The sequence below is a fragment of the Myodes glareolus genome, chromosome 26, assembly GCF_982192425.1.
Source record: "Myodes glareolus chromosome 26, mMyoGla1.1, whole genome shotgun sequence".
Lineage (NCBI taxonomy): Eukaryota > Metazoa > Chordata > Mammalia > Rodentia > Cricetidae > Myodes > Myodes glareolus.
The window spans coordinates 7,743,060-7,770,071 of record NC_142051.1 but is presented as its reverse complement, the minus strand read 5'-3'; the positions used below and the strand labels follow the sequence as shown (position 1 = coordinate 7,770,071).

The 27,012-nt window shown below is 38.3% G+C and overlaps 1 protein-coding gene across 5 annotated transcripts in view; it reads right to left on the bottom strand.

Annotated features, from left to right (window-relative positions):
- Window positions 1–27,012, bottom strand: part of Tafa2 (TAFA chemokine like family member 2) — a 448,779-nt gene that overhangs the window by 26,663 nt on the left and 395,104 nt on the right. For all 5 annotated transcript variants that reach the window (XR_014999804.2, XM_085683417.2, XM_048418687.3 and 2 more), the window contains 2 exons: window positions 10,911–11,063; window positions 9,807–9,931 (listed from right to left, as the gene is read on the bottom strand). Coding sequence is in view for 4 of the 5 variants with exons in the window: in XM_085683417.2 (XP_085539543.1) it covers window positions 9,807–9,931; window positions 10,911–11,063 (278 nt within the window). In the remaining variant the exon portion in view is untranslated. The remainder of the gene's footprint in view (window positions 1–9,806; window positions 9,932–10,910; window positions 11,064–27,012) is intronic.

Here is a 27,012-nt window from a genome sequence, read left to right as displayed (position 1 = left end):
TTTCAATGTATTGTTTCCTAATTTCACACAATCATATATAACACGTTTAGACACACACAACATCCAGTGCCCCCAATCCACCCTCCCACTGAAACTTCTGCTCCCCAACAATGCCCCCACATTTTCATGTGTCATATCTCCTTGGTATCTTCTTGACAATGAGTTTAAGGAGGTGGCCTGTATGGGAGGAGGCCTATTCACTGTAAGGTAGACAGGTAACAAGAGGCGACACTGTAGTAGAAACTGACTTCTTCCCAAATCCTTCTATTCTTCAAGTCCCATGAAGTTCCATTCTTCCCTCCTTAGGGGACCCCACATAATCAAAAATAGACCAGGTGTTGACTCCTCAGGTATATTAACTTCATCAAATATTGTGTCTAAAATGTATTTTAACTAACACAACAGAATTTCTGCCTTTGGCTATAATGTAAGAGACAGTCCTAGAATTCTCCCCCACTAATTCACAGGGAGTAAGTACTCCATGGTCTAAGATATTCCTCAGAGCTGCTAACAAAATTCTGTGGTATCCAACCAAGATGACATTATGGTGTGTTGAACAATTAACTTTAAAATCATAAGCACACTCTTTGGAGTAGCATTTGCAAATATACACATGACTCAAATAGTACAGACTCGTCTCCGTCCTCCAGGAGATTCTAAGTATTCATCTGTCGCCCGCTGTTCACTTTAATTGTGAAAATATAGGGCACATTGGAGAAATACAGCTCTGGTGATCTATTACTTGAAGTCTTTGCATTAATTTCCAATAACTCTCTAAACAAATGCCAAGGCAGACACCCTCACTTCTGTAAATTACTGTTTATGAAGTAAGCAGCTACCTAATTTAAAACAGCAGATTTAAAATGTTACCTTTGGCTAATACTGCATCCTAGGCACCTTGCTGGGTTCTTACCTGCCTTGAACGCAGTGTCTAATTGATGTGAGAACTGTACACGCTAATCCATTTCTGTCTGAACCTCCTTATTAAAAAAACCCTAATGTTATTACCATGATTACCAACTTCCTTAAGTATTTTACATCTAATTGCCTCCTCATTTAAAATTTTAACTTCTCTAACACATATTTCACTCACTCACTGTCTGCCTTTCTCATTATAATAGTAAAAATGTTCACCTACTCTTAAGAAATATCAAATTCAAGGATTATACCAGATTTTCCATTATGATAAATGCCCTAGAATTAGTGACCATTAAAGAAAAACAGAGAGGGGGAAAAAGGTATTCTTTCCACAAACCTTCTTATGTCACCTCATGACAACTCCTGATGTGGGATTCCCCTCTGTAAGCCACAAATACCGTTGGTTAATAAAGAAGCTGTTTCAGGCCTGTACAGGACAGGATAGAAGTAGGCGGGGAAAACTAAACTGAATGCTGGAAGACAGAAGGTGAGGTCAGGAGAAGCAATGTAGCCCTGCTGCAGACAAATGTTGGATGGAACCTTGCCAGTAAGCTACACCTATGTGGTGATACACAGATTAATAGAGATGGGTGAAATTAAGATGTAAGAGTTAGCCAATAAGAAGCCGGAGGTAATAGGCCAATCGGTGATTTAATCAATACAATTTCTGTGTGGTTATTTCGAGTCTGGGTGACCAGGAAATGAAAAAGCAACCTCCTACAACAAACTCTCATTTTCTACATGTTTACCATGAAAGATTAAGTCCTTTCTAGCCTTGAATGCTATGACTTGCTCCATCCTTGACACAGGTATACCTACAATCCCTAGGATGTTGTTTTCCCAGGACAGCTGCCATCTCAGGGACTTTAACTTGTTCTTCCATCCCTTAGAAAACATATTCTCCAGATAGTCACAGGGGTCATCTACTCATCTTCAAACCTTCAATCAAATATGCAAATTCACTGAGCACTTTCCATTTCTCACCCTTTAGCCCCACTGTGGTGTGTTAACACCACCAGCTAATGTGTTATTTATTAATTTTTAATTGTTGTTGCTTCTCATGTAATAGGCAGGATCTGCTGTGTCTTTGTCACCCAGACAAATGTGTCACCTTTCATATCCTGTGGGTCCTCGAAGAAGCAGTATTTTAAGTACTGTGGTAAAGATTATATATTTGCAGATATAACAGAGTCTGCTGAGCAGCCAGACTTCAGAGACGACTACTCCCCCTAGGTGGTCCTAATGTTGTAACTACCCCATCCCTTAAAAGCAATTGGCAATGAACAGAGGGGTCAGTTGGCGTATAGCAAAGGAGGAAGCCAGAGGAAAGATGAGGCACGGGAGAGGACAAAGATGCTCAGGCAAGAGTAAGCCATGATATGCCACTGATCTGTCAGCATGGGGAAACAGTGTAATGAGAAAAACCACCATCCTAATAGAGGTGACAGAGTCTCTGGTAAGAGACACCTCAGCCCTACAGTCCCCAAGATGACCCTGATGGTGATAACTTGAATGAGCTTAGAAACAGAGTCTCCCCAGACCCAGTCCAAGGAAGCACGGCTCTGTTATGAAAAGGTGGTGCCTCCCTTTAATCCTCCCTTCACAAAACCCATACAACAGATACTGTAGTGCCACCTGTACCTAGACATTTAACCTACAGATACTCAGCAGACATTGTATTGTCACTGAAACTTCTTTTAACTTCTATGGCAACAACAGAAAACTAATACAACCTAGGAGAGTACAGGTCTGGGTGGGCAGCAACTTTTGTTTCCTTGTGTCTTTAGTTGAAACATAGAACAAATCATTAAGATAGTAAACTGTACAACACTTTTGAATTAATATTTATTTGTCATATATACTTGCTTCCCTGAAACCTATATCTCAAAAGTAAATTAAATGTTTACCCCTAAAATATATTGAAAACTGGATATTAAAATGCATGAACTGGCTTGATTTGAGAACACTTTATTAAGAGGTTTGCATCTCCACAAGTTTCATGAAGCAAGATGCAGGAGGCAATCAAATATCGAGGTGGCCTGGCGCTTTCTAAAATGCAGAATACAACTTATCAGCAAGTGATGAAACCAATTCCTGAGGCTGATATTGGAAGGAGAGAAGGGAAAGAGGGAGATAAGGAGGAAGAAAACAGAAGGAAAAAGACTAAAAGGTAAGAAAAAAGACAACCAAAACCATCAGAGTCCAGTTTTAACTGTCATGTGGCACATTCAAAAGTGTGTGTGTATGTGTGTGTGTGCAATGAGTCATAAGATAAGGTATATATCTTACTGTCGGTGCCATAATAGAATTTCTAAACCACAGCCCTAAAGGTCATTTGCCTTTGTGCTATAGACTAGAGTGTAATTCAGGCCCTGCCTGGTGGAGAGATGAAGACAAATGGATGGGGATGTGCAGGATCAGAGCGGGTGACCAAGAAAGAACCACACTATTCTAAATGTGTGCTTACATTTCCCAGGCAAAGTGAGCGTTGGGAATGAAGAAGGCACACAAACTGTGCCGTCTTAAAGGAATCCAGTAAACTTTAATCCTCCTGCTATGTTCTCCCTTTGCCTTGGGTCTGAATAGCACCCTTGTCCCTGTTTAGATCTCCCAGCACTGAGCCTTGATATAAAAATCCAGCTTTATCTAGAAGGGGCAACTTGAGGCTTTGATCAGTAAAATTCACAAGACACTGTTTCTTTCCTCCCTCCTAAAATTGGTCTTATCTGTCTTCTGAGGTTAGCCATGTATTAATGTCATATTAATTTAGCTGTGAAGGAAGTTAGAAATGTCCTTGGTACACACAGCCAGAGAGCTTGAAACTGAATTGACATCTTCATGCCTTTGAAGATGACAGAGCTAAATCAAGGACATTGCTAGTCTATTATTTTAATAACATTAGTCTTGACACTATTTGCCATTGATTCCAATGTCCCCTCTATGCAGGATGCTGCACAGAGATAAAAAACAATGATGCCACAAATGCTATTCATTTCCCCATCTCAAATGCATGGCTGCTTGTGGGCCATGATTATTTTATATATCTCTGTGTTGTCCATTTTGTCTAGTATGGCTGACTAACTTAGCTAAGTAGGACTGGTTTAATACACAATAACAGCGATGTCAATGCTATATTTCCTTTTGTGCTTAAATTATGAGGACTGTAATTATATAATATGCTCATTTTCACTGTATCACCTTTAAACTCAATTTTGTTTAAAGGTATATTTAAAAATACACAATTCCTATCTACTTGAGGTATTTAAAGTATATGATTAAAAATGAAAGTACTCCCACTAGCTACAAATTATGCCCCCACGAATTCATTTTCTACCTAGGAAAAGTAGGCAGGCTTTGGATATATTATTCCCAACGATGATATTTCTAATGACAAGATAGAGTTTTTATCATGTTTTCCTTAGGTAAGAATCAAACCTAAGAGCTACTGACCCCTGTGTTTTGGAGCTTGATGTCCTCGCCAACAGATCAGAAATTGAAATTCTCAAGCAGTCCATGACTCCCTTAGATCTTCCACAGAGAAAAAATAATATCAAAACATTAAAAGCAATGAAGTATAGTCTGTTTTTCCTGATGATCCCAACAGGGTTAAAGATATTTTCTCATATCTTACAAGCTCTGCAGCACCTTTCCCCCCTGCTATTTTGTATTGCATAATTAGCATATAATTATGTGCTCTTTTACACTGGAGAGACTATTCTTTTATTAATGACTCTAAAAAAAAGTTCCTCACTATTTATCTTTGAAAGAAAGTTTAAAATAAAAGTCTCATATGACTTTTCCTTTCTCTTTATCTTAAAATCTTTAAAGTAATGCAGGAGATAGTTTTGCATGTCATGGATGCTCCTAATTTTTTATCCTTAAGCATGAGAAGGGGAAAAAAGATTTGGAAACAGGTGTTGCATTTTCTATGCTTTTCAGACTAAAGGGGTTTGAAAACAAAAATTTGATGTTGCCTAAAACTATCTGTTCCTTGTCTTCCCTGCTTTCTGGGGGAAAAAATAGGTCAGAACAACAACAACAAAGTTCTTTGAATGGATTATAAAGGCAGAAACAGGGTATAATTAACATTTGTGATCAGGGCAACGAGGTTCCAAAGTAGTCAGATGAACTCACCCAACCCTGATTTCTAGTCCATTCTGCAAGATGCCATTTTTTTCAGCTGAGGCCATGCACGCCTCACTGCTGGATTTGCCTGACTGTTCTCCTTCCACTGTGAGGTTTACCTGAGTATTCCAGATTGAATATGGGCAATTATATGGGAGGGTGTACATTACTAAAAATTTTAATCATTTCTCCAGCCATTTTGCTTGCAATGAAAATCCCATATGACCGTCATGTTTTGCCTCTGAAACCCAAATAGCTCTGGGCTAAGAGCAGTTCACAAGCTACTTTGCAGCCTTTTCCAGCTCCTCTTCTAGGCAGCCTGTTGTGTACAGAACCTGCCAAATCAGGGATAATGGTTTCATTGTGCTCTGGTAGTCCCAGCTTTCTTATTCAAGACTGGTAAGTTGACAGGGACAGCATTAGGCTTATGCTTCGTAACAATACAAAACTACTTACACACGGAAGAATCACCTCTCTCTACTACTCATTCTCTATGTAGTACTCTTGTGCCCCAACCTATTTAAAGGGTGTTTCTTTCTTCTCTCACTTTTTCACAATGTTTTAGTGGAAAAGGCAAAGCTGATGATATTAAAAACTTTGACTTTTTATGGTAGTATAGCAATATTTGATCAAATTGTTTTGTGAGTTCAATCAATACTTGTATTTGTACAGTATTGTCAAAATACTGTATTTTGACAGGTCAGGTAGACTATCATAGTATTCAGTTAATTGAAAATATCTAAGTGTGTTCATGTTTTGCAAGCTTTTTTTTCCTTAGGATTGGAGAGATGACTGTCGTTAACAGCATCCACTGCTCTTACTGGGAACTGAGTTCAGTTCCCAGAACCCAATGTGAGTGAGCCTACTCCTGTAACTCTAGTCCCAGGGGATCTCATTCCTCCTTTAGCTTTCTCAGACATCTATACTCATATTCATATACCAACACAAAGGCCCATATGCATACACATAAAGAAAATTTTAAATGATTAAAGTTCAAGAAAAATTAAAATATATACCTAAATCAATTAAGAAGTAAAATGTTTCTTACAAAAGAGACAAAGGAAAAAATAATTTACTATGATAAATCAAAAAGTTCCTTTTTCTCAAGACATTTTATCTTTTCCCTTACTATTTTTCCTTCTATAATGAGAATCCTAGTCTCAGCATCACTTGAGATCTTAGAAGCAATTCCATCCAAGCACCGACAACAGTATTAATTCAGGACAGATGATGAGAACTCTTCCTTGGGTGCTATACAGATGTTAAACACTGATAAACACTGTTAAACTCACAGCTAGTTCGTGTGGGACAATTGTCTGTAGTCTGTCAATTATATTTTAAATAAATGCTGATTGATTGGCCAGTAGCCAGGCAGGAAGTATAGGTGGGACAACCAGACAGGAAGTAGAGGCAGGTCAATGAGAATAGGAGAATTCTGGGAAGATGATACAGTCCTTTACCCAGTTGCAGAGGAAGCAAGATGCGACTGCCTCGCTGAAAGGTACCGAGCCATGTGGCTAACATACACTAGAATAATGGGCTAATATAAGTTAATTATATTATAATAAGAGTTAATAAGAAGCCTGAGCTAATGGGCCAATCCGTTTATGACTAATGTAGACCTCTGTGTGATTTCTTTGGGACATAATGACTGCAGGAATCGGGCAAGATAGAAAACTCAGACAACAGCTAGTGTTAAAAGGAAGTCCACTAAGTTCTTGCTGTAAACCTGACTTCTGATGTCCATTTTCCAGTCAGGGAGGAATGATGAAGCCACAGAGCAATCTAACTCCATCATTTGCAGCTGTTGGGCTCCTGGCCTCCCTGAGCAACATAACCAATCGGACTTCCCTCTGTCACCAACAGTATTAAACGCTAGCCCTCAGATGCTTCAGGAAAACTGCATAACAACCACAGATCATTTCCCTGGCACTAGTGACACTATTGGTATGCTACGAAGCAATTTTTCTGTCAGACTTTGCATTATCACAAGTTTCTAGGAACTCTAAATAACCCTGTAACCACCTAAGTTAGCAGAGGAAAAGTTAAGCCATTGATCTATCAGAGGGACTAGCATGACTGAGCTTAAGAGACAAGACTGCAATTGGTCCAAAACTTAAACATCAATGGCTGTGTTTTGTTTAAACACGATATAAGCTTGCTTTGTAAATTCACTTATTGAATTGCCTGGGAATTCTCTGAGCCTTCTGCCCTGGCATTACATCACACTCAATGTGAGGGTTTCCTTGTGCAGTCTTTTCTTGTCTGTTTTCAGTAGTGAAGGTTGAGCTGGTAACACAGAGAAACAACAGAGGCAGAAGAGCCATGGTGATGGACATGAAGCACAGAGGTGGCCCTGGAGTCAGGGTGGCAGATGAGTTGTGGAAAGGGGAAGACAGACATTTTTCTGACAGTTAGGAAAGCAATTTGGGAGCATTTGTGGCAGAATTCACGAAGGACATAAAGGGAGAAACTAAATGCTAAATGCTAAAATGCTACAAGGATACCGAGCAGAGAAACTCAAGGCTGGCTTGATTTTGTGAATGGATGGGTCAGGGCTCTCTGCTTCTGCTCCTGTCTGCTTCCACTTGCCTATGACCACCACTTGTAGCTACCAACTACACAGATCGCAAAAGCTACCAGGGACATAGAGTTTGAAGAGCTTCCTGCCTGGTTCCAGTTTTTATCCCATGAAGGCAACATAACCCTCAGACTGATGATGGGAGACAATACATCCTATAAGGTCCTCTACTGCCAGATGCTCTTAGTAAAGAACAAAAGAAAAAAAAAACATTGTTTAATAGCATGTAGTACCATACTACTAAAGAAAGTTATAGGGTCTAAACGTGGTTTTCCTGCCAGGAACCACCCATTCTTTCATCTGTCCTCTTTCTACACATTGGACTAAGTTCTGTGAAGGTGAAGCTCAGTTTTAATTTTGAATTATTGAGAATTGGTCAACAGGGAAAGAAATGGTACCATTAGAAAATAATTTTTGAGAATTTCAACATTGCCTTGACCTTTTCATTTCAGTGATCCAGAAAGTTAAACATATTCTTAAAGGTCTATCTCATATGAAAAGAACTGTAGGAAAATTTAATAATTATCATTTAAAAATATATTAAATCATATGTTAAAATTAAGTTACAGTTACAGATTAAGGGATCAATTTTGAGAATCAGGCTGTGTGGCTGAATCTTGGTCCCTCAATTAATTACCATTATGACCTTGGTAAGCTAGTTAACTTTGCGAAGCATTGGTTTATTCATCAGTAAAATGGAGATGAAAATATCTTCTTTGTGGAGCTATTAAGCAGAGTAAATTAGATAATGTATTTAAAGTACCTTGTTCAGTGTGCAGCATATGTTTATGGGTTTGGTAAATGTCAGTTTCTCCTTGTCCAGTGAACTAATGAAAACACGGAATGGCTGGCTATAGAGAGCTCACTTTTATTCTTTAATTATTTTGCCAAGGTCTTTCAGAATCTCCAATCTTTAATGAATTCCCATTAGTCTTGTTTTTGGTAGGAACAGTGTGTGTGGGGGGAATAACTTCATGATAATGAATACCTTACAAGAAAATTTTATATCAACAAAATACTGACAAATCAGAAAGAGTTAGAACTTTTGCCAGCCCAATGAATGATAGAGTTATTCTAGCTAAATGACCATGTACTTGGCACAGTTTGAAAAATATTTCCCCAAATTTAGTCAACATATTAGAATCAATAATAACTGGCAAAACAACAAAGCATGTTCTTTATTTGTGCTATTTAAAACATGGACAAATCTGAGTGAATCTAGTGTTAATGTTGATGCCATTACTTGACAAGGCTGAAGGTGTTGGGATGACAGCAATAGAATAATGACCTGAAGATATTCGAAAAAAAATTTAATTTCATGTCAAGTAAATAATATTATTTAGCTTGGTGTCGATTTTAATAAGTTTTTTACCATTATTTTGTCTTATTGTTCAATTATCCAACTTTAGTCAATTGCCAACTTTCCTTCAAAACAAATTGAAAAGTATAAAATTTTAATTTTCAATTATACTCTTAAAAATATATAATTTATATATAATTACATATAACTTTCACATATATAATTATATTTAAAATGGAAATCAAATTCTTTCAGTCCTGGAAATCCATGCAGTCAATGGGAGATTAAAAATAAAATGGCTTCTCGCTCCTCTCCCATCTCCTTGGAAGTTCTTGAGACCAGAAGTTCATGTCTGCCCAAAGCATTGCTTCATGTTGATCCTGAATCACCTCTCCATTACCCATGACAAAGACTGCAACCTTTTACCCTTAGAAAACTAGTTATCTGTCCAAAACGCAGGAAAATCAAAACAACCCCTTTCATAATACAGACAGAGTCTAAATTGCAAATAGATATGGAGCCATATGTAAACTAACCATATAGAATCTCTTTTAGAATTTATTCCCATAATTCTTCAGCTGAAGAATAGGGATTGGGGGCAGTTGTCTGCCGTGTCTGTGGAAGTAGGGGGCACTCATGTTGCTAGCAGAACCTTATGAGAAAACGGTGTTCATGAATCAGAAAACATGGAGGTGGATGGCATTTGGTAGAAGATGGTATTCTGAAATAAAAATGTGCTATGAAGAAATGAATTAATGGGAAATTCACATTATATAAATCAATACCATTCTGTTCTCAAACTCCCCTTAAGATGTCACAGTATACTTCCTGCTCTCCACTAACTCGGAGGTCCTTTGCCTCCCAGGCTGGCTGTCCACTTACCCTGGTTGTTTTCACTTTGTTTCCAGAGGAACAGCTCCACCCTTTCCGATCTGGGAGGACTTTACACTCCTCTCCCTCCAGGCATGGCTGCATATGACACCACCATTTTTGTTCCACTATGGATGCTATTAGGAGAGAGGAAAACTAGCTCAATATTTCTATTTGGGACTGCCATGGGACAAGATTCACTGATCCAACTAATCTATTTAGTATTTTCAAGAATTTCTTTTACATATAAAATTTTATTTTACCACTGTAAGGACAACTAATATGGGATATATAATAATAAACTTCTAAATGTTCAACAGAAAGTAATAACTTTACTCCCTATGTTGAAAGTTGTTTCAAGCGAAAATATAGACTTCATGAAACTAATATATTGAAAAACCTTGCACTGATTTATATAAATACATAATAAACTATACCCATGCCCAGATGAATCAATATTTTAAAGTCAATGAAATGCTCCCCACGAGCAAGCTGAAAATGAGGAGACTGTTTGTAGACTTAATATGTTTTTCTCTTTTTCTTTATTATAAACAGCAATTTCCTCACAAAAAAATGGGCCACATAAAAATTACTGTTTATAATGTAACAATTACTAGCCTCACACAAAGATTTGCAATCTCTGTAATAATATGAACTATTAATCAATAAAGCCAACATTTACATACATCTCCATTGAAGTCATTTTATGTGAATTTTGTCTGCAGCCAGTCATTGATGCACATGGTGTTGAATTTTTTTCTGTTATTTTTTAACTCTGTTCTGGGTTTTTGAACATATATTACTCAGCCCTCTATAGTCATCTTGCATTTCCTGAGTAATTTATGTATCTAGCATCTACCAGGAAATCTCTATGTCATGACAACAATATCAGAAGCACATTGACTGACTGGAACCGATGCTTTTGTAACAGGGCTATGTGAGATGAGATTAGCTCTAGCGAGAGGTATTTATGTCACAAAAACAGCCCCCCAGATAGCTGTCTTTCTGCCATGTGATTTACAGTGTGGTGCCCTGGGAGTGACTTCAGTAGGCAGCACTATAGTGGGGTTCCAGTTCTGACGATGTTGTAACAGGGAGCAATGAAAGAAGTCGCACCATCCACACAAGATGGAGCAGCTCGTGTGGTGCCTGCCACCTGTCCAGGGAAGCAGGAGCACTTGACCGTCTGGGACCGTTCTTCTATCTTGTTCTTGTTACAGCATCTGTGCAGGGCCACCACCTCACAAGTTCCCGTCTTAACATGGTGAGCTGTGCAAACAGAAACAGAAACAGAAGAGAAAACAATGTTGAGAAAGATTTGGACACTTTGTTTCCTGTTTTTAATGAGAAATATATCAAATATAGCTGCATAATAGATCTGCTAAGCAAAGAAACAGAAATACAATAATGTCGGCAAACTAATGCAGATTTGATTTTTTTTTCCCTAAATGTACTGAGACCATTTCTGTAAGTAAATACTTGGTGAAGCAGGACCAATTAGTGACTAGATTAGAGTGAGTTGTTAAAGGAATCTGAAATATAAAAGAAATCTGTAGTTCTGTAAAAGTGTATTTATTTGTGCATTTCATACCTTTCTCTTCAATGTGTTAATCACCAGAACATAAATCCCTGGAAGTGGTACCCTAATAGTAGGCTTGTTGAGGCCAGTCATGTAATTGCAGCAGGGTGACTCAACGGTCATGAGCCTTCTCAGCATAGAGAGGGAGGCTTTGGCAGAGGACACCCCTTCAGGAAGCAGTGACATTGAGTGAACACCGCAGCCTCAGAATATCCTGCCCAGTTTCCCTGGAAATAAACTAATTGGAAGAGTCAAAAAAAAAAAAAACACCCTTTTCTTACAAGTTCCAGCCAATGTCGGACCCACAATCATTCCTCTTTCCATTTTGCCTGAGGAGACAACTGCCACCGAATGGCAACAACTGTAGGCAGAAGGTGGATGGATTGCGTCTGGAAGCCAGCCACCTGGAAAGCCAGTCTCATCGGCTGCCAAGCTCACAGAACCATTTTTCCAACCTCCAAGTAAGACGGGTGACAGACCTCTGCGGATGATTGAAAATTTGGGATCTCATGACATGCCTTGAAAGGACTCTAGTTTGTCTACGTCAGTATTGCTTTCTCCCCGCATTTCTTCTTTAACTCATTGTCCTCAAAATGACAGACCACAAAGTTCCACCACCTGAGATTAAGAGCCTTTTTTAAAAACAAAATTAAGCATCAGCTAAAAGAATGTGCTTCCAGAAAACATTTGAATGTAACATTAAGATAGGTAGGAAATCGGGTATAGTTTAATACTATAAACTTTGAACCTCCTCTCCCCATAAGATCAGAGCATCATGCATTTATATCAACCTGCCTGTTAGAGATGAACAAGGGAATTGGCAGTTAACTCACTTAAGCTTTCCTGGAGATGAAAATCTTATATAACAAAACTTTTTATCCCTCCATGTGAGACCTAGAAACTGTGGCAGGTGCTTCTCAGAACAGCCAGGAAATGGGTGCAGTCTCCAACACCACAGATAACTGTATCACCATAGACGTCAGTGGAAGAAGTTCTCTCTGTTTGAGTCAACAGCATGTATTTAAACAGAAGCTAAAATATATAAGACGCAGAATTCTGGCCTGACCCTCTTGTACTCTACAATTTTATCTTGGTTGAGTGTGAATCACTCACTCTTAACTTCCCAAATACATCGCGTTTCTGTTATAATATACAATTGATACCGCCTGTTGCACTGTTGCTTGGTGACAGTTACAATGAGGGACTACCACACACTCCAAACTTCTCTGAGCACTAGAGCCGTGATGAATTAACAGGACAAAGACGTTTCCTGTCCTCGGGGAGCTTACATTGCCAAGAAGAAAACAAATAATAAACACTCAAGTACATTACGAAGTCAGTAAATATTTGAAGGGAATCCAGTACAGAGATGTGGTTGAGAGTAACCAAGCAGGGGAGGAACTCACATCTACATTTGAAAGGTCCAGGAAATTCTGTAGAGTAAATGTAGTTTGAATGACAGACTGAATTATAAGGAAGATATAAGGAAGGCGCACCCTTTATGAAAACCTAGGGAAAGAGAGCAAACACAGAAAAGAAAGGCAGTGGCCTGTTTCTGAAACTGAAAAGTGTTCTTCTGTGCTGGTAATAGGAGCAGGGTGGCTGGGGGTGGGGCATGGCAGGACAAGGGAGGAGTTGAGGGAAATGTGTCAGAAATGTGGGGCTGGTGTGACATCTTATAAAGAGATTAGCTGTGTCTTTACTTTTTTAAGAGCGGAAAGTCTTTGGACAGGATGTGTATCCTCTTGCTGAAGAAGGAGAGAGTGACCAGCTGAAGGAGCCTGGGTACTAAGAGGTTACTAGCTGAGGACATAACTAACTGAGGGAGACCAGCAGGGGGAGGGACATTCCAGGGGAGATCTAAATCATGAAAAATCAGAAGCTGGTGGTCTGCTGGGCAATAGCTCTCGCCTTTAATTCCAGCATTTACGAAGCGGAAACAGGCTGATCTCTAGGTTGAGGACAACTTGGTCTACAGAGCAAGTTCCAGGAAAGCAGGAACTCTCTCTTGAAAAACCAAAATGCAGTAATCACCAAAAAGAAAAACAAACAAAAAAGGGTGGAAAAGTGATGGTCGAATAGGGAGTATCTGAAAAGGGGGCAGGGTTGACAGGAGGCAGGAGGAGGGAGAAGAGCATTAGATTTTTTTTTGGCCCTGATAAGTACAAGGTTAATACAGCCAACATGTTATATATAGTTGAGGGGACTATTCATGAAGTGGATCTTTGAGGAAAGAGTTGGGCTGAAAACACACACGACCCCGAGATCCCTAAATCTCTAGGTTGTATGGAAAACTAGAAGCTGAAGGAGACCCTTTGTGGGGATGTGACCCACAGAGATGAGGGAAAGGAAATGAGCACTAATGGTGAATATGTGATGTGGAAGACAGCAGGACTAAGGACAGCTGGTGGGGACAAGGTAAAGCACATAGAACAAGAGCACTAAAGAGCACAGAATAAAATACGTCTGTCGGTAGGGATTGATCAGCACTGTCAGACCTGCTGAAGATCCAATTACATGAAAAGAAGTAATTGTCCATTTAGAAAGTAATATACCCTGGATCGCTAAGGCAATCTTGAGCAAAGGGAATAAATCTCTGACAAAGACATCAAGAGCAGGTGAAGAGAAAAGGCACTTCTTCCAATAAGTGGTCTTGTGACACATGTACACCCAGGAGAAGAAAGTGAGACCCTTGCCTTACACTACATAGAAAAAGCAACACCAAGTGAACCCAGAGACTTAAATGAAGGACCTGGAAGTGCAGAACCATTAGGGTAAAACACACACAGGATATATCTTTGACATTGGTCTGAGCAATATTTGTTTTTTAGATATAACTTTAAAAAGCACAGACAACAAAAGCAAAGATTAAAAAACAGAGTATGTGGGACCCTCCCTCACCCCTTATTCTCAAAAGGGCAAGAAGAAATTTCCTAGCAGAATGTTTTCCCAGGAAGATAGTGGCCTTCCCCTCTCCCACCCAGGATATTCTGAGCACAAGGTCACTTAGCTCAACTCAGCCAGCCACCTGGTACAGGCTGATAAAGATGGCCTAACTCAAGAACAGTGGCCTCTCTGAAAACAAGAAAAAAAGTTTACTTAACAAAATGTGAGGGAGCAAAGTCCTTGTACCCATGCCAAAGCATCTTCAAAGATTCTCTTTGTAGTTATGCCTTTGAAAGCTTACCCCACAGAGGAGATACAACTCCTCTCTACCTTGTTGTAACGGGGATGGAGATGAGTTCCAAACATGTTTGTATTATGCTGATTAAACCTTGCTTATTACAGTCTGGGCCTCTCTGGTGGTCTCTCTCTGGGGGTCGTGATCTGGGCACAACAGAGTATAGTAAACTCTGTCAAAAATAGTATACTGGCAAAAAACTGTGTGGCAAAAGATAATCAAAAGAGAAAAAGCCTGTCTAATAGAATAATATTACATAAAAGGCAATAATAATAAATAAAAGGTTAATAATAATAAATGATTTATCCAACAGTGTAAGGAGTCCAAACAACTCAAAAGCAAGAAAACAGTTGGCCAAATTTAAAATAGACAACTCACGGAAATAAAGATTAATTAAGAGAAGATGAAGACAGGGCTAACAGAAATATGGAAAATGCTCATTTTCCTTAATTACTAGTATGGTATAAGTCAAAAAGCTTGAGATGTCATACATGTCAAACAGTTATTATCAGAAGCAAAGGCTAAGAAGTGTTGGCATGTAGAAGAAAAGGAACACTTGGTTATTGTCACTGGGGATATAAGTGGTCCCAGTCATATGGAAAACAGTATGCAGGAACCTCAGACACAAGATCTGAACTTCTGTATGATCTAGCAGCCCCAATGTAAGTAAACATTCCAGCCATATGGAAAACAGTACGCAGGAACCTCAGACACAAGAACTGAACTTCTGTATGATCTAGAAACCCCAATGTAAGCACATATTCAAAGGGAATGATACCCATGTATTGAAGAAAACACTGAGTTTCTGATGTCGCTGTACCTTTATTCACAAAGCCAAGAAACTGAATCCACCAAAGTATCCACAGGTGACTAGACATATATACAAAGTGTCCATCATCAGGAGACCAGACATACAAACAAAAGGGTACCCTTCAGTGTACAGATAATGTGATTCTGCCATTTTTTACAACATAGATGGACTCCCAGAATACTGCATCTTTAAGGGAGCAAGTCAGGAACAAAAAAGAAGGGTACCATATGATCTCATTAATATGTATGATAGGAAAAAGTTTAACTCAGGTTACCAGGTACAGTAGTTACCAGGCACTAAAGTGGAAAAGCAAATAATGCTTGTAAAGGAAGACAAAATATAAGAGATCAGTTATGCTACATGGTGATTACAGTTAAAAATGTCTGAAAGAATAAATTTTAAATTTTATTTCAAAAAACTACACGAGAAAATTTATGTATTAATTGATTCAATACAGCAATTATAAAAATATACTTATTTTAAAGTCTCAGTATGAACAAGACAAATGCAGACAATTTTGTCAGTTGAAATTAAAAGTAAGTGTAGTAGAGAAAGCATAAATTAAAAACATAGTTGCTAGATTCAAATCTAAGATCCTTTCTGTAGCTGTCTTACCTAAAACAAAGTGCCCACTCCCTCCAGACAGTAGTTTTCTTCATCTCCATTAGGAATATTATTTACAGGTTAAGGATGAAATGAAGTAATATATAGAACACGTTTAGAGCATTGCCTGTCCTATAGTAGATGTTTCTGTAAGCTATCTATTATCAGTTCGACAATGAGAATATTCACATACTGACTACTTAGCCTAGGCACAAGACATGTTTAATGGCAGGAGTAAAGTAAAACCATACTTGAAGTAAGCATAGCAGAGGACAGTTACAAGGAAAACAGAAGCATACTGGCAGCACATACAGTAGAGAAAAGGAGGTGAGGTTGTAGAGAGAATAATAAAAATTTCTTTCAAAACAGTTTTCTACGAAGGGAGAAGAGAATAGAACAATAACTGGAAGGCCCGTGAAACCAGCAGAAATGTGTAAATGGATGTTTTTTTTTTTAAAAAAAGCACTCTTATTTTGTAGCCTGTCTCTTAGGGAGAGAGAAAATGACAGTGCATGCAGGAAGGAAATGGGCAATTGAAAAAGACTCTTCTCCGAGAGGAAGAAGGAAGTGAGATACAGGCCACCCGGGGGGAAGTCACATTAAGGTGATGTGGAGACACAATGCACATTATCAAGATTAAAGGTGAAAGACATGGGTCTGGAGGTGGGCAGGGGAGCCAACTGAGGCAGGGGAAGCTGGGGTACTTGAATGTTTGATTTCATCTATTCTTCCTATGAAGAAAATTTTTGAGAAGACAAAGGAGAGCATGAAGTAAGTGTCCACAGAAATAGAAATCTTCTCAGAAGAAGCAGTAGAACCACACAGGGATTAGTTTATACATGGTCATTTATTTATCCTCAATAATCTCTAACCACACAGACATTCTGCTGTACCTGCTCAGTGCTGTGAAGAGTTTGTGGAAAGATGGGGCATAGAGCTAGACCTTAAGTCATTTACAGAGATCATGAGAAATAAAAAGTGCCTGAGTTTACAGAGCAGGTAGAGCTTAAGGACAAGAAGCAGTGGTTGATATTCCACATGAAACTTAACAGTGACTATGTACAGCAGGAAATAAAAGGAGGATTTTCTGTAGGCCAGAAGGGGCAATGAGACCATTTCAGAAGATATACCAAGAATCTTTAGGATGGTTTCCTTTTAACCAATTAGACAGTCTCACCCGGGAGTTTAACAGTCTGATCTGAGAAAAAGGCTGAACGGATAAGAGAATTAACTGAGGATACGGTCTCTGGATCAGTGGAATCAGAAGAACTCTAAGAGAGACTGCAGAGAAAGGTCATCTTCATACTGGGGGAGGCTTCTGAGAGTGAGGATAAGGTTCAGCAGGTCCCAAGAAAAAGACCTGAAGAAGTGAGGGGTATGATGAAAAACCATGGAAAGGACTGCTCAGAACTCAGACATCCACTGTGAGGGGTATTTAAGTGCCCAAGTAAACGCAAAAATGTCTTGTCAATTTGGGACAAGATTAATAGTAAGGAAGGTGTCTTAGAGATTCAGAAAAGAAAGAAGAGATGTGAATGGGGAAATGTTGAACAGAGGGTGTAAGGGTTGAAGACAACCAAGTGAATAAGAATTACAGCTTGATTAATCAGGCATAGGTATTAGACTAGGCAATGAGAGTTGTTTGGATTTTTTGACTACCAGAATTAAGAGTGTTATGGAGATAGTTAGTAGGCAATAAAATAAGAACTTTAACAAATGTGATAATTATGTTGTTAAGTATCTGAAGTCCCTCAGGAGTGAGTAGATACTGAATGTCACACACAAATGAAGAGGGTCGTATAGTCCAACAATATCAGAATATGGTGGTTGGTGATAAGAGGATGCATCTCAGACCTGGGGATAAACAGAAAGTAAGAGTGCAGGGGTCTCCTTTAGGAAGATGCCAGTCTGAAAAGCAGAGCAGAAGGAAGAGAATCGTGTTGGGAATTTTTAATAAAAAGCTAAAAGAGAGCGAAATGGAATAGTTTTGGAAAATGTAACTTCCAGGAGATGGATCAGATAGCTGGAATTGAACATCCAGGAATGGGGTTTTAAGAGCCAGAAGATTCTTTGAGATTGTGTCTCCTAAGAATGTCACCTACGTGGCTGTATAAACAAGAGATAAACAAGAATAACACGAATAGACGTGCCAACATGCACCAGGAAAAGCCAAGAGACCTCAACCAGACAAAAAAAGGAATATTGAGAGTGGAAGAAATTGTCTTCCTCAGGAAAGAGCACATGATTTGGTTATCCAGTTTCAAATGGTCAGCCCTGAAAACATGCATACAGACAACATTATACAGACTGGGCAAGCTGCTTTTATGTACTGAGGGATAGATAGATGGATGGATATATGAATGGATGGATGGGTAGGTAGATAGAAAGAAAGAAAGATAGATAGATAGATAGATAGATAGATAGATAGATAGATAGATAGATAGATAATCAATCTTGCATTCAAAGCGCTGTGAGCAAAATATTCACTTTCAATATTTTAAATGCTGAGAAACACAGTATGGAAAGTGAGATATCTTAAAAAGGAAACATCTAGAATAATCTAATTCACCTTAATATGTGTTTGCAAATGTACAAATCATTTGCTATGCATTTTAACTTTCTATTATGATACTTCTTGGAGACAAAGACTAATTTTTCATGTACACAGCTCAGCATGTGTATGTGTTCAATAAATGGAAAATAAGCAATTTAAGAAGGGAAAACTAGTGCCTGTAGTTTCCTCTGAAAGGTTAATGAGACAGTAGGAAATTCAGATGAGAATTTTTTATGTAGATTCAGACAAAGCTCAAGACCAAGTAATCTAATCAAATATTAAGGCTTTCCAAATTAACAAAGCAGGCTTCGTGGAAGATCAGTTAGCATCACATGAAAATATGGAGACCCTGGAGAAGATTTAAATTAAAAAAAAAAGGAACTTCCTTCATGTCACAGTTCCAAAGTCAGCAACACAGACCAACATACACACCTTTGTGATGTTTTCTCTCCAACCATAAACGACATAAACAGAAATGCCTTCCAGACTTCTGTGAAATGACATCAGATACATATGGGTTTCTCAGAATCCTTAACACAACATACAAAGCTTGCCAGATCTCCTGAGGTTTTGATCCCATATCTCACTTGAGCAATACGACCTTTGGCCCAATGATGCTCCCAAAGTGTGTCCTCAAAGATTCTTTTGCATCTCAATTTAAGATCCTAGCATTTTGACCTGCTGTTGGAACTAGCACATTCTGGCATGGTGTTTAGAGAGGCTTTTGTCAAATGCTCTGCTTCCAACTGCTGTTCTATGATATGAAAAGATGCACTTCCAGGGCAAAAAGCACAAGTCAAAATAGTCTGGCTTATATGTCTAGATTTTTAGAAGTATATATGATTAGTAGCATTCCATGTGCAACATACACATGATATGGCCATGTTTGATTTGTTACCTGTGGACCCAACCAAAAATACATTGAAGATAAAATGAGTTTATATGGAAATTATATTTATGTGAATCTTTCACCTTTTGTCATAGTTACAGAACTTAAGATTAATACTTAAAAGCAAAAATATGTATACCAGATTCTATATGTAAAATAACTTATCCAACCTGGGAACTATTTGCAGATTGATAGTACTTGTTAACATTTTAAAATGTTTGCTACTTATTGATCATTTTGTTTTCTCCAACAAAAAAACACTAAAGAGGTAATTATTATTATCCCCAGTCCACAGAGGAAGAAACTGAGATAAAGCTATGTTGAAGTTCTCCAGATAAAACAGCAAATTAGAGTATTCAACCTGCTCAAGACGTCATGGCCTTAATGGTTTCTTGTGGTGGTTCTTCTGTGACACTCGAAACACACAGCCCAGGTTAAAATCTCAAACATGAAAGACACGTGTGTGGTAACCTCTAAAGAACATGGGCTTCCACTGAAAAATGATTGATTTCAAACCCATCTTGACCTATACTCTAATAGTGCTTTGTTCAAGTTCAATTATTTTGCAAATAATGGGTTTGATTCCTAAACTGACTTCCTAGAGTTCTTCTGCAGACTGAACAAGCTAAGTCCGGTGAAACTCTTTGAAAGTGATCTATAACTACATAGGTGTTAATACTGTTCAATTTTACCATCAGTAAAATTAGCATATATCAAACTGATGACATGCACAGAAGCAACAAAGACACAGCTCTTAGAGAAAGTTTGCTACATTTTATGGAAGTTCTAATTCCACTTTTCAAAAACTCTCTGTACACTTAATTGTGTTGACAGAAGAGGGCTGTGAAAGAAACTCACTCTGACACTTAGCTACAAAAGAGTAAATTTAGCATCGAGTCGTGAATTTGTGAGCACTTGCTTTCCTCTCCATTAGGTTTCAATTCTTATTTGTATTCGGATTTGTCTCATTGATTCTGAAATTTTGTTTGTCTTCATATACTCCTATTTAATAGTTTCCCCCAGTTCCAGGACTTCCCTGGAGAGTCTGTCTTATACCTTCTAAGTGGAAATAAAGCATGGCCTACATGCACCAGTGGTCATCTGAAATACAGGCCAGTTAGGGGATTTAGGCTGCTGTAAATCACTTTGAGTGGAAAAAATTGTGCTGAAAGAAAAACTTTTTGAGACAGCTAATTTCTCACTTTTATTCATTAGTATGAGAAAAGAAGGTGTATTTTTAGATTCTCATGCCAGAGCAATCTAATTAAAAGCAAATGGTCATTTAAATAGCAGAATGAAATTTCCAAAGTTCCCACAATTTATAAAGTCGGGATGATTAGGTTAGAGAGGAAATAGCCTAGTGACAATGCAGTTTTATAAGTTCTGTTTTCTAAAATTGCTTCAGAGGAGGTCGGGGGAAAGTGAAATTAAAATATTAGAATAAGAAACGTTGTCAGGACATGATGACAACTCAGAACTTTTAACTCAACAGAACAAAACGCTCAGTTTGAGAGTTTCCAATGATTCAGAGAGAAGAAGTGGGGAGGAGCTTCATTCCTACAAGAAATTTTTAGCTTAGAATTGGGCAGGATCACAAAATTTTCTCTTGTATATATGTAAACAGAGACTGTTTATTTGTTTCTCAACTGTCCAGATACCAATAATCACACAAAAACTATATTAATTACAACATTGTTTGGCTGATGGCTCAGGTTTATTTCTAGTTAGCTCTGACATCTTAAATTAACCCTTTTTTACTATTCTGTGTATCACCACGAGGTTGTGGATAAAGGTATGGTTCTGGTCTTTCTCATTTGGCAACTACATGGCATCTTGTTGACTCTGCCTATTCTCTCTATATATCTCTATTCAGATTTCCTGCCTGGCTTTACTCTGTTAAGCCATTGGCCAAAATAGCCTTATTCACCAATCAATAAAAGCAGCACACATACAGAAGGATACTCACACCATCTACATGCATTTTAAATAAGGATTTATGTCAGGATAGTGAATATAAGGAACAATGATCCCCTTATCAGCAACTTATATTTGTGAAGACTTCCCTATGAAGGATGTGTTGGAGCAATAATAGCTAAAGCATGTAGAAATTGAAACATAAACCACACAACTGTCCTGTGGAACCTGACATGTGGTTACTCTAGCTTCTGGGGTTCCTGGAAATATTTAACAGAACAGATTTCAAATGTCACCCCTCTTTCCTGAGGTGGTGTGATGTCTGTCCTTGACCCAAACATGTGCTGTCTTTACAATTTCTTATTTAATAAGGAAAAAAGAAAACAAAAACAATTATTCTCCAGCTATTTCTCTAGTGTCCCTTTCTCCAGGAGACAAATTCCTACCTTTGAAGTAGCAATGTCAACCCCTGATCACACCTCCTATGTGTACCTCATAAGAAAAGTTTATTTTGCAAGACCATCAAAATTTACAACTACAGAGAAAGGTCTATCAGGAATACATAATTTATTACTGGAAATGTTGCATAATTTATGTATTATTTTTCTAAAAGCAGGCATTGAAAGTGAATTTTCTGTTTAATCCTAAAATGTACAAAAGTACAAAAAAAATAGATCATTACTAATTCCCAAAGACTATAACAGGCACATAAGTCTTTTATGATTAGACGTATCCCTATAGGTGTTACACAATAGAATACAATGAAACTTGAATGCTTCTTGAGGGAAGCTGAAAAATTAAGCATACAGAGGGAAGGGACCTGAATTCTACTGCATGGTGGTCCACCCCTGGAGAACTCGATGTGGATAAATTCTTAGGTCTCTTATCTATTATCTACAAACTAGGGAAAGCAGGATATATTTCAAATAAATTAGTGTAAAGATTGCTTCCAGTTCAACAGTTCCATAGCTTTGTGAAGTGGTTAAATTCCACTATAATGAGAACAATCTTTTAGACCTAACAGAAAATGAACTCTGAAGTATGACAGATCCTTAATTCCGTCCATCCAACTAATGAACTCCGTGAAGTCACTGAACAATGAGAAACTGGAGGGGGAGTTTACACAATTTGCACTTGAGATTCATTTCCTAATGGTACAGAAACACAAATCTAAGCTTCATGGTGTAATTCTCACTACAAAGATGATCTCTATTGCTGTGTGCATAAGCCAGCTGATTATTGCCAGTTCCATAAAAGCATGTCTAAAATGTCGCTAAAGCAACAATTCAACTGTGGGTTCTGAGGTTGGGTGGTTTAGGATTCCCAGCTTTAAAAGACAGTGAATTCTTAAGGCTCGCGGAACTCCTGAGCTCACAGATACTTTCCAACTCCTTTGCAGGCAGGTGTGAGTGAATGACACACGCTTTGGCACAGAAGAGACTTAACTGATGTCAAAATGTGACTAGAGTTTATCCATTGCTATAGATAATGTGAGTTCAATCCCTAACACACACACAAAGATGGAAAGAGAGAACCAACTCCACAAAGTTGTGCCCTGACCACCTATGCGCTGTGGAATGCACTCCCTTCTCACACAATTTAAAAAAAAAAGAAGAAGAATGTCTAGCCTTGCCATTTACCAAAAGGGAACATGGAGGCTTAGAAAAGTGATAGCTCACACAGCTCACACAGCTGAAGTTTCAAAACTATAAAACCATAACTTCTGCTTTCTTAAGCTCTAGGTCTCTTCAGACTAACAGATTCTTCTCTTTCTGCCTCTAGGACACCGCCTTACTTCCTCCCACCTTCACACCTTCTGTTTCACCCACATCCTTAGCATCACTTTTATACACACAAATGTTCTTCCTGGTTTCTCTATATTGTTTTACATATAACAAAACCCCACAAAGGTAATGCTAGGAGGCCTTTCTAAAAGTAATTCAATAGTATAGTACCACGTTGACTCTTCACTTATCATAGAGTAGGTTCAAACTCTCAGTATCCTAAAAGCATCCTTCTCTCGGTCCACTTTTTATTTTGTTTGTTTGCTCATTTTCCACATTACATCATTTCGGCCTGCACTGCAGCCATGAGAACTACCTTCAGAATCTTGCACACAGCACACTTTCATATGTGATTTTGATTGGACTAATTACTATTTGTTCTAAATTTATATCCCCTTTTTAACCCTGGATCCTACCTCCTCCTTCAAAATTTGGAGCTTCTCGTTATCTACTCTACAAAGCTGCGACTAAACCTGAAGAGACTAAATCACGCTCTTCCCTAAGAGACACTCAGTTACTTCTGTAACATCTGACTTTGTGGAGAAAAGGTGCTGGGAATCAAACTCAAGACCTCCTCCACTGAGATACATTGCCAGCTCCATGCTTACATTTATTAATCTTGATTTTTCTCTCTACTTAAATCTAAGGAGAAAATATGATTTTTACCACTGAGTCCTTATTTGCTACAGAGTTTGAAATCTATAAGAAGAAGTAATTATGCTTTAATAAATGCATAAACATACGATTAATTATAAAGGTTTCCAAAACAGAGGGTATAAGGAGTAGATTGAGTAATTTTTCAGCCCAGTACTAGATGAACTTACTGGAAATGGTAAAAACAATTGTTCATGTCTCCTTGCTGCTATGTGGTGTGTGTGTGTGTGTGTGTGTATGTGTGTGTGTGTGTGTGTGTGTGTGTGTGTGTGTGTGTGTTTGCTTTAAGGGAAAACCACATCATATTTCAATAAGGCCTGAACAGAGGTCAGAAACCCTTTTGTGTCTATCTTTAGCTATCTACTTATATTAAGCACACTAGTTAATATTTCTGTAAGAATAGAATGTTAGAATCCAGCTGTGTTCATGCAAAGATCTTCACCTTTCACAGGCACCTTACTAAGACAGTGTCTGTAACTCCCAAGCTAACAGAAGATCCTAACACCAGGGAACTTTATCTAGAAAGTGAGTTAACATGAAAGCAGACACTGGAACAATTGGTGGGACACATCCTGCCCTCCACTCCATTCCTGCTTCTTGCCTGGAATCAGCAAGCTTGGCTGTTGGCCACTCCTGAGAAACCTCTCTGGTCCTCCTAAAGCTTGAAGCATGGTCTCTCACTCCTGCACACAGACACTGAAGTCTCTCTCCAGAGACTCAGCCATGCTGTTTATCTCTGGTACCAGAGCCCGAACTCTGCTTGGAGCCCTCCCCACTATGCTGTTGTCTCTCTGTCTGTCCCTTGTGTTGATGACTCTTCTAACAAACTTCTTATATCAGTAATCCATCTTAAGATCCTCTTGACCTTATCCTTTCTTTGGTAGAGGGGCATTCAGGTTGTTTCCAGGTTCTGGCTATGACAAATAATGCCGCTATAAACATAGTTAAGCACATGTCCTTGTGGCACGATTGAGCATCCTTTGGATATATACCAAAAAGTGTATATTATCCTTTGGATATATACCCAAAAGTGGGTATTGCTGGGTCTTGAAAAAGGTTGTTTCCTAATTTTCTGAGAAATCACTGCACTGCCATCCAAAGGGGCTATACCAGCTTGCATTCCCACCAGCAATGCAGAAGTGTTCCCTTTGCCCCACAACCTCTCCAGCGTAAGTTGTCATCAGTGTTTTTGAACTTGGCCAATTTTCAAGTGTAAGATGTAATCTCAGAGATGTTTAATTTGCATTTCTCTTATGACTAAGGATGTTGAACATTCCCTGTACATTTACACAATGGAATACTACATAACAGAAAAAAATAATGACATCTTGAATTTTGCAGGAAAATGGATGAAGCTAGAAAACATTATTTTGAGTGAGGTAGCTCAGACACAAAAAGACAATTATCACATGTACTCACTCATAGTTTTTAAACATAAAGCAAAGAAAACCAGCCTACAAACCACAATCCCAGAGAACTTAGACAACAATGAGGACACTAAAAGAGACATACATAGATCTAATCTACATGGGAAGTAGAAAATGACAAGATCTCCTGAGTAAATTGGGAGGGTCGGAGGGAAGGAGAGAGGCAGAGAGGGGAGCAGAGAAAAATGTAGAGCTCAATAAAAAAATAAATAAATAAAGCTGTAAACAGTCACGCTGAGTTAAATAAACCATAAAAAAGACAAAAAAAGGTCTTCCTGACCACCAGCCCCATTTTAAAACCTAACGATTCTAGAGGTTATAATTTATAACATATGAAAATTGCTCAAATAAGATAGTAGAATAATTACTATCATGAGGAAAACAAATAAATTGTGAAAACAGCTTAAAGTATTTCTGTGTCTTAGAAGAAACTCAGTGCAACCAACCAAAGCTTATTCAGCTGAAGAACCAGGTGGCATTAGGCTCTAACAATGGAAGATCTTGCTTCTTGTTTCAAATTGGTCCAGATAAAACTTCCTTTTTCTACAGTACAGAAATCAGAAATCTCAGCTTTTCTTTTTAGCTCTAAAATCTGATACATAATGTGCTATGTACAAGTCTACATAGATATTGGTACCAGAGTTATTTAATTTTAGAAGATAATCATTCCATGAAAAATCGGCAAGTTTGTATAATTTTTGCATGTCTTTTGGCAGATTAATAACTTCTTATTCAATGGTGTGAGAGGTCCTTCTGTATATGTGCTGCTTTTGGTTAATGAATAAAGACTCTGCATTGGCCTGTGGCTGGGCAAAAGAGAAGTAGGTGGGAAAAACAAAACTGAATGCTGAGAGAAAGAAGGTGGAGTTAAGAGACATCATTGAGCCTCCAGGGGAGAAAGATGTAAGCTGCTAGCCAGAAACTTGGTGGTAAGCCACAACCATGTGGAGATACACAGATTAATAGAAATGGGTTAAAATTAAGATATAAGAGTAAGCTAGAAATATGCATAAGCTAATAGGCCAAGCAGTGTTGTAATTAATAGTTTCTGTGTGGTTATTTCAGGGCTGAACAGTCAGAAACAAACACGTAGTCTCCTACAACAATCCTGTGTACAGAGTTTTTTTTTCTAGGTATGGAGGGAATGTTCTTAGACATCAGTAAGATACATATGAACAGAAAATACCAACATTGTTAAAATCGATCAAACTCTGCTTTCCAGCTATAATCTCACAGAGGATTTCCTCATTCATGGACCATTTGCTTTGTTCACAGGGGTTGGCGTGCAAAGTAAACTTGGGTTATCATTCCTCTACACTAGAGCAGTTTCAATAAACAACATCCACGTTCTGAGTGTCACTCTAGATCTAAAGGCTATAAATCCGTAGTTAGATGATGGGATAAAATAGACAAAGCGTCTTTTCACATAGGGAAAAAATACTAGTGTCCTTTAAAGTAGAAAAATATTATCTTGTGGTGTCTATTCACCAAGTAACGATTTTATACAGCCATATCAATTAACTTTTATTTAATGTTATTGGTAGTTTTATAACAAATGTCCTCTTTATAAACAACTTTGGGATTTGTTTCTTATTCGAGCTTCAAATTAAAATAGAGAAGCAAAGAAAGAGGTAGATAGGCGCTAGAGAGATTGCTCAATGGTTAAAGTACTTACTGCTTTCCTGCAGAGGACCTGGGATCAGTTCTCAGCACCCATTTGGCAGCTCACAATCTTCTGTACTGCTAGTGTCTGAGGAATAGGAACCCCCTCTCGTCTCCACAAGTATGAAGAACTCATTGCTCTCCCACTCTATCCCTCTCC